This window comes from Priapulus caudatus, unplaced genomic scaffold (genome assembly GCF_000485595.1).
Source record: "Priapulus caudatus unplaced genomic scaffold, Priapulus_caudatus-5.0.1 Scaffold1723, whole genome shotgun sequence".
Taxonomy (NCBI): domain Eukaryota; kingdom Metazoa; phylum Priapulida; class Priapulimorpha; order Priapulimorphida; family Priapulidae; genus Priapulus; species Priapulus caudatus.
Window position 1 is genome coordinate 9,203 of NW_014578784.1, and position 9,063 is coordinate 18,265.

Genomic DNA, 9,063 nt, shown 5'->3' on the forward strand with positions numbered 1-9,063 from the left:
ATCCCTCTGCCTGCCTCTAGCTCGCCTTCGAGTTTTCACTCCGTCCCGTCCACGTCATACCCTCCGCAAAACCACGTTGCTTAGTTGCTAAGGTCACATCCCTGGCCGCCCGCCTCCTCGTCTTTGACACCGTTACCTGAACTACTAATGACAATGTCCATTTTTGCGCAAAAAAATTGCCAGTGTGGCTTCCGAAAGCGTAGCGTCGACTGGCGTGCTCCAACATTAGGACGTTCTTCATATGGGCCACATCAGCAGTCAACCAACTTATGACTCCATCGAATTTCAAACATGGTTGGGTCACGACGGTTCCTGAGTTTATCAGTTGACTCGAAACCAATGTTGACGGACAGGCGACGGACGGACCCCCCCCGATGACCCCATGGCATATTAGCTACAGCTTTTGACGATGTCAAGGTGAGCTACAAAAAACAACCCCGAGCAACTGGCCAACAATAAAATTGTCAGTAACTTTGGTGCTTTTACTTTCATTTATTATATATTTCTAGGGAGAAAGTATTTGCTGTCGACATTGAGAGCAGGCAGCAAACTAACCACTGTAGGCAGCAAAATTGCTGCTATTTATAAGTAGGAGTGTAACGATTAATCGATATATCGATATTTTTGCCCGCGATACGATACACAATATTTTCAGATGCGTATCGCGATATACCAAATGATATTTGTACTTTTTTGCGTCCTCTTGTTTACATACCATTTTGATCCTGCATTACTGGTACGTCAGCACGAGTGTCATAACATTCAGCGTCTACTTGTGAGTACATAATTCTTGCTGAAAGTAGTTAAAGTGTTTACGTTTGCTGGTCTAAGTATAACGGAAGTCGTCGTAGGTAGACTGATACCCACAGCCCTATATTCGATGCTCTCTGCAGATCATAAGACACATCGTTGGCAGGTTAGCGATCAGGAACCGGTGCATATTTGAGAATGCGATATACACACTCGCTTGATTGGATAAGGGAAATAGCAACGACCAATCAAATGACGTGTTACAAGTTGACAACGAATATCGTCTGCACTGAGTCGTGGCAGGAGTGGGTAAACCCGTCAAACTTGAACTTGTAATTCTATCAAGCTAGTGATTAGAAACATCAAACTGTAATTTTATCAGCCTAGTGATTAGAAACATCAAACTGATTAGTATAGTGAAGCTACATACACAGCATGCAGGGCCTCCTGCAATACAGTAAATTTGTTTAAATTACTGTTTCTGAATGAGAAACTATTTTGGTAATTGATCTACATTTGTATTTTAGTTCCTAACTGTCCAGTGATAGTGTACCAGGAGTGTACCAGATGTTTTTATTTATATTATAAACATGGTTCGCAGTCCTTGAAAAGTACTTGAATTTAGTAAATGTTGATTTTGTGCTTGAAAAGTCATTGAATTTCATGAAAATGTACTTGAATTTTTAGAAAGAATCCTTGCCTGTAATAAAAAGAAATTTTGTACCATCATTAATGTGCAAACCTCAATAAAAATTGCGTTAAATGAGCTTAAAAAGCTATAGACACGATAGACAGTTTAAATGTGATCCATTACAGTAAGTCAGGAAATCAGTCAGGTAAATCAAGGTTATGTTCTAGACAGTGACAGTGTTTAGAAGGGTTTATTAATGTGATCCAGGTAAGTTTTAGAGGTGACAGTGATTAAGAATGGGGTTATTAAATTAATCCAGGTATGTTTTGTTTCTGTGTATGAATTCCGATAAAATGTCCTTGAATTTCTGATAAAATGTCCTTGAAAAGTCCTTGAAAAAATTTTCAGTCCTGTATGAACCATGATAAAGCACTACGTAAAAGCAGTGTTCACTCAAGTGTTCACCCGTGTGTTGTTGCCTCACCTTGACATCGTCAAGCTGAGCTATTGCCATGGGTTGTCGTCCGTCGTACGTCCGTCCGTCTGTCCGTCAACATTTGGCTTAGGTCAACGATAACTCGGGAACCGTTTGACCCACATGTTTGAAATTGGGTGTAGTTGTTACTGCTATGCTCCCATATTAAACGTTCTATTTTGGAGCACGCCAGTACTTTCGAGCCACGGCGATTTTTTGGCAAAAATGGGAATTTCCATTAGTCAGTTCAGGTTCAACGGATTTTACTCATTTTTGGTATGTGAATGAATGAGGGCTAAGGGTTTTGATATTAAAAAAAAAAAAGCAAATTAGGTAGGGTTTGGCAATTATATAGCATATACGCAGATAACAAACAGTCTGTGGGTGTGACACTCGCTCTGGTTCGTTTTACAAGATTTCATTGACAATATATTTAATGCAAAATTGGTATTTCCTCTCCACCCTGCCGATAAAACGTCTATATTAGAGTAAAGTTTTACAAAACATGTCGGAATGCAGCATAACCTATTTATTTCGAATGCCATCGCTACAAGCGCCATCTACCGTCACAAATTGTGATTCATTTTGGTTTATAAATTATTATTGCGATATACAGATGGCAACCGTGTGCTACCGCCTAGAAAACCTCATACGAAGTAAACACTTCCAAGTTCCATGCAACCAATTAACCTTTGACAAAAGTTGTGTTATGGGCAGGGAAACACCATTGTCACGTGGTATATAGCAGCTACATGGAATAAGCGTATCCTCTCAATCTTACACGTTACACATCGGGAGCTCCGCTTTTAGGCAGTGCATAAATCTGAATATTATAAAAACGTTAAATGGTGATTATTTAGGTGTAACACCATCACTCGCCCACATCTCAGACTTTCACATCTCAAGCATTTATTTTCACATAAAAAATTACACATAATTATCAAGAGTATTACTCTTCGTTTCTATAATGTACGTCGATGGTTGCTCAATTAAAACTGACTTCTTCTCACTCACTCATTTGTGTCCTTTTTTGTGGTGAGCTACAGTGTCATTGACACTTTCGTTATGGTGTATCGTTTGTGTATCGTTGCATATCGTATCGTGAGCAAAATATCGTGATACGTATCGTATCGTGGCTTGGCATATCGTTACACCCCTATTTATAAGAATTATGGGTGATGTTTGGCACCACCTAACAGGAAAAAGTAAGCAGGTGTTTTATTCAACTGGCATGTTAATTTCTTGCAGATGGATCTCATGCAGGGTATCAGGGAGGCAATATCGAAAAACAGGTACCCTGCATTTGTGAAAGATTTCATGCGATTACAGTTCCCAGCTGGAAATTACCCTGAGTGGGCTGTGGATGCACTGGCCAGTGTTGACATAAATTTGAGCTGATAGAAGTTGTTGTAAATCTTACACAGGGCACACATGCACATACATATAAATATAATATAGAACACTACATACAGCCTATATAAAGCTGGACTGAGATGTAAACTAGTGTGAAAATAAAATGGAATTTTATTATCAACTAATTTTTCAGTTGGTTTATACATATGATAGCAATTGCAAAACTGCAAGTTCCAATATTATATCGTTCATGGGCAAGTAACGTATGTGCTTGCTTGCACAGCTAAGGATATATTTAAATTTTTAGAAGTCACTCAATAAAACGTCACCATAGAAGGTGCATATAGGGATATTTATAGGCAATTTCCATATGCATAAACATACTCGTGTATACACGCATGTGTACGGACTTCTCAAATGCAAATGCCTGTACTGCCCATTTTTGAAAATTTAACAGTGCGATGGACCTTAGCTTTCCATGCTGTCCATCTTGCTCATGCCTCCTGCTTCATTAGCAGTAGCCCTCTTTTTGCTTCTGCTCCTGCTTTTCCTGGGTGTGCTCATCTCTACATCTTTGAGCACCTCCTGAGAGCTGGCTGCAGATGTGTCAGGCATCTCGATATCTTTCACAGTTGGTAAGTGGTTCTGTTTTGCTGCGCTTGTATCCACTACAACTAATCACGAGGCAAAAAAGATTAACATCAATAACTGTGTAGTAATGGTCCAATTTTACGTTGCGTTTTTCCTAGAAAACTTGTGATCATTATTTTAATCATTGCATCAAGAGCATCAGGTTATCTTACTACAGGGTCCATACAGATAAGTCAAGACAAAAATTCAAGGAGTTTTCCAGGACATTTCAAGGACAATTTTTATTTTTCAAGTACTAAAATTCTAGCTTAACTTAACAAGTGCCGCAGTGCGACAGGGCTCATCTGGTGTCTGGTGTTCTGCTGATAAATTCATTTGTGCATAGCAAGACGTCTTATACATAAGTCCTCTTTATTCTTGTTTGACTTTCGTAGTCAATTCGAACAAATATATCAGCTACACTTTCGCACCCACCTAATCTATGGGCTAATTCTAATAACAAGAACAATAATAACAATTCAAATACAAGTTAATGAATGACATTGACGTTGACATAAAAGATTTCAACATATGAGCATGGATCTCTAAGTTTAATTAGAGGGGGCGGGCGGGTCCTTCTCTCCCACCTCCCTCCCCACTGCGTCCTACCTCCCTCCCTCCTGCCTCTCACCTCCCTCCCCCTGCCTCCCACTTCACTCACCTTCCGGGGACGTTGTCGCGCCAGGCGCGCATTCCATGCTCTCCTACCGGTTCCGGGGGGGGGCACCGGGTACATGCTCTGACTTCCACCCCTTACCTCGCATCTCCCTCCCCTGCCTTCGACCTCCCTCCCCCTGCCTCCTACCTCCATCCCCTTGCACACCATCTCGCACGACCTAATTATACCCCGTGTTCCCGCTCGCCATACACACCGTATCACCGTTTTCCTAGTCCCCGGTCTCAATTTACTACTCGCTCTCCTCTCTCTCTTTATCTTAGACTTCTCTCTCTTCTTAATTATATAAATTTAAAAAAAACAGCGATGATGCCTTTTACTGCCCCTCAATAATACTTCGTTCCTATGCCCCTGAGTGTAACAGCCATAGCAATAATATAGTATATGTGTCTCTAATATTCTATGCGTACAGCTATTAGTTCGCATAACTGGTAAATGGATACGCATGGCATAGCTACATGATATATGTTAAGATTCAAGATGAAAAGTAATATATATTATATTGTACTAGTTATTATTATTCGTTTACAAAGTTACATGAGAATAAAATCTAATTTAAACTAGGCCTATAGTTGCCGCGAGATGGCGCCGTGCACGTTAATCAATAATCAAAGATGCATCACCCTTCTAGCTCCTGGGGAGTTTCTGAAATCCTACAGGCTAAAATCCAAGTAATATATTCAGGCAGGCCGATAATTTCGCTCAGCTGTGAGTTAAACACATGTGCATTGCATGTTGCGCAGGCAACAATTATGATTAGAAGCATGCCAGCCATGGGCTGCCCCATGTTTTTGGCCTACCCACGCGGAGTATTCACTGATTCAGCCTTCAAGGTACTCATAGCAGCACTGCTTAGAAAAAATATGATTTAAGGAGCCGTAAACCGTGTTACAATAAACATTTGCCTTTGCAATTAAACTGTGCAACTGTAGCCTCACATTCACACAGGTATGGGCTCTAATAATAGCAAAAGCAGTTCAGTCCTTGTTAACAGCTCAACAAATCACATGTTTAAACCTCCTCTTTGAGGGTCAACAAGGTTATCCGACACTTACTCTTCGCATTGTCAGCGGAAAGTTACATTTCATGTCCATCAATAAAGGCCATAAAATGGTAGGTCACCGCTAAAACAAAGAAAAAAGTTTTTCAATCGCTCGTCAGACCATGTCATCAGGAAAATGGCTAAAATCTGCCTCCTGCCCATTGACCTTTGACCTGTGCACTCCAATTTCGGCACAGTAATGGCTTTTCCTACATGATGCTATACACCGACTATCACGAGCCTAGGTCGAGCCGTTAGATTTGTGCCGCAATTCTGGCATTTCCTCCCTATACCTTAAGTTAAGGAGGAAATGTTCCCCCTTCTTTTACACCTCTTGACCTTTGACCCAACTCGTTTTCGGATTACCCCCCCCCCCACTGCTCCCGAATATCGTGACCGTACGTCGAGCGGTTAAAGATTTGTGCCCAACTGTTGATGGACGGACGGACGGCTGGCACGCACGCACGCACGCCCGACAATCATGCGATTCTACAAGCTGCATCTAACTGTCAGATGAGCTAATAAAATTCAGTGATTTCATACTTAGCACAGCTTGAAAAGATACATTACATGCAATAGAGGACATGAAAAACTTCTGATTCAGAAAAAACAGAGATTAACGGTGAAAGGTATTCATTATGATGTGGTTAAAGGCATAATAGGCCCATTGATTATACAAAGTTGTCGAATGCTACAGTAACTGCGCACCTTCCTGTAGTTAATAAGCTACATTACCTTATAATCAAACGCGTATTATTTGTCCAATATCACTGCTAATTACTAAGAAATGTCTAATTGAAATCCGCTAAATCTGTAATCTGGCGCCAATGCTATAATTGCGTTGCCAAGCAAAATAGCCTCGATTCGTTAGGCCAACGTCACATGTTGCTACCGGGTGTTTAGCAGAGAAATTGTTGGTCCCGGGATGCTTATATACGACTAATGAGCTAGTCAGCAATGTATCTCTGGGTGTATTCTCGGTATTGAGGCCCACAAGTAAATAATCGTGCGGGCTAATGAACGGGTACCCGTGACATGTCTCTCAATTTCAGACACAGGTGTATTTCGTTTGACCAATAATACGTAAATACGCGTAGTGCCGTCTGCTTTCCATGTGTTAGTCTGTGGCCTGTGGTTAGTCCGCCGCATTCTCCCATAGCGTTGACCCCCAACACGGCCTAACTTCATTATCACCCGAGCGTCCGTGATTCGTACGTGGTTCACGTTCATTACAATCAGAGCCTACTGTACGTATACAGTTAACCGTACTGCTACTATCGCTAGCATGCGTACGGCGAGCCGAAAATGCATGCGCTGCGTGCGTTTTTGCATGCGTGCGAAAATGTCCGGTGGACTATAAATCTGTATCACACCCGTTCGAAGTAGTGCGGTTTTCGAAACTGTAAACAAGTCAATCAACTGCCATTTCGTCGACTTGTGGATTTCAATTAGACATTTCTTAGTAACCAGCAGGGACATGGAACAATTTTCCAGCCAAAAATTTGCCATAGCCAAATGTGCTATACAAAATAAATATTTTGCATAGGCAATTGGATTAAATTTTGTATAGCATTTTTTTTCAGACAATCACAGAGTGCAAATTTAACACCGCAGTGCATGCTTCGCGTGTTATCGTGTCGGCGCTGCTTGACAGGCACAGCTAGCTGACTCGCCATGTTGGCGCAGTAAAAATAAATTGTCTAGAACTTTAATCAAATGTTGGTTCCTTACGTTATATATCCAAAACATTGATGAAATACATGTTCTAGCGATTGTGAAGGCGCGGCTATCCGACTCCTCGACCACGACATTCCTCACTTTATATTATCAAAGGTCGCGAAGAAAGCAGCCCGCGGAGAGCGCGCAGCGCCAGCACAGCGTGGCTGTGTATACGTGCTAAGGCGGCATATTGATTGATGTACGGGGGGAGGGGGGGGGATCGAGTGCAGGATTGGTTTAAAAGTCACGCTTGTGCCTTGGTGTTAACAATCAATTGGCGGGGGGGGGAGGAGGCTCTAATAGCAAAAGCCAGTTCACTCATTGTTAACAGTGCAACAACTCCATGTTTAAACCCTCCTCTGAGGGTCAAAAGTGTATCAAGACACTTACTCTTCGCACGTCAGTGCGAAGCAGATTCATGGTCCTTCAATAAAGCCATAAAAAGATAGGTCACCGCTGAAACAAAAAAAGTTTTCAATCGCTCCGTCAGACCAGTGTCCTCAGAAAATGTCTAAAATCTGCCCCTGCTGCCATTGACCTTTGACCTGTGACCTCCAATTTCGGCACAGTGATGGCTTTTCCTACCATGATGCTATACACCGACTATCACGAAGCCTAGTCGAGCGTTTAGATTTGTGCCGCAATTCTGCATTCCTCCCTATACTTAATTAAGGAGTGAATGTTCCCCTTCTTTTACACCTCTTGACTTTGACCTTTGACCCCAGCTTCGACATCCCAACTCGTTTTGACGCATCCCCCAACGACCCGAATATCGTGACCGTACGTCGAGCGCGTATATAGATTGTGCCAACGTTGACGGACGACCCGACGGACGGAGCGGACGATCAAGCGATTCTACAAGCTGCATCTGACTATGTCAGATGAGCTAATTACATATACATCATACATATTATATCAAGAGTAGATAATAACACATTGTGTTATTATCTACTCTTGATTATATGCAATATTATTGTAGTCGCTGGATAATTTCTGCTGCCAGACAACTGTGCGCTTTAGCTGTGTGCTATGTGCGCCGTGTAATTGTGTGTAAAACAGGAATAAAATGAGAATAGAGGGATGTAGTTAACAACTGCCACTTCACCGTATATTATATACTCACTAAAACACGTACAAATCACACAGGGTAAACTAGAGGTTGCACACTACACACTAAATCTAGCAACAGACGAGGGTGAGAACGAGAGCCCCGTGTCTCTCGTGCAGGCTCTTTTATACCCCCAATCTTGCAAGATGAGTCGCGATCCCACTACCAAATATGCTTCTACCAGTCACTGCTGGCTACAAGGAAGGCATAGGTCTCTTATTAGCGCCTATGGACAGTTCTAATGTGATGACGGTATGAATGACCATTGGTGAGTCGGGGTTTGGAGATGTGCTGCGCCCCCTCGGCAAGTTAAGAATAGAGGTGATATAAATAGCTTTAGATGTGTAATGTGTGTGGTGGGTGCCGCGTGAAACTAAACCCCATGAAAACTAACGGTGTGCGGTTGCACCCCGGTTGGCTATTAGTAGCAGTGTATGTGTCCAGCAGTCCAGAGATAGATCGGTGCTTCTAGCCCGATGGTATGGTGTAAAATTAGCCTGTGTGTGGGCTGGTATTAAATGCGGTCGCGGAATGACATCAGCGTTGCTACATTATATCAAGAGCTAATAATACCTAGAGTGTACAACGGGAAAATAGTGCTATTTCACGACATGATTATTCTACTTTGCCTGCGAGTCTAGAATAATTTTATGGTACTGCATTAAGCAGAATTCTTTGC

At 42.1% G+C, this 9,063-nt stretch overlaps 1 protein-coding gene and 1 long non-coding RNA gene across 2 annotated transcripts in view; one reads left to right on the forward strand and one right to left on the reverse strand.

The window, feature by feature from the left end:
• LOC106817432 overlaps positions 1 to 3,390 on the forward strand; it is an 11,172-nt gene extending 7,782 nt beyond the window's left edge. Inside the window, exon 2 of the long non-coding RNA XR_001395054.1 lies at positions 3,105 to 3,390. This is a non-coding gene — a long non-coding RNA (uncharacterized LOC106817432). The remainder of the gene's footprint in view (positions 1 to 3,104) is intronic.
• The window catches only part of LOC106817431 (uncharacterized protein C11orf98 homolog), a 9,701-nt gene continuing 3,995 nt past the window's right edge, over positions 3,358 to 9,063 (reverse strand). The window contains exon 4 of the mRNA XM_014822095.1: positions 3,358 to 3,883. Within this exon, the coding sequence (XP_014677581.1) occupies positions 3,678 to 3,883 (206 nt within the window). The 3' untranslated portion in view covers positions 3,358 to 3,677. The remainder of the gene's footprint in view (positions 3,884 to 9,063) is intronic.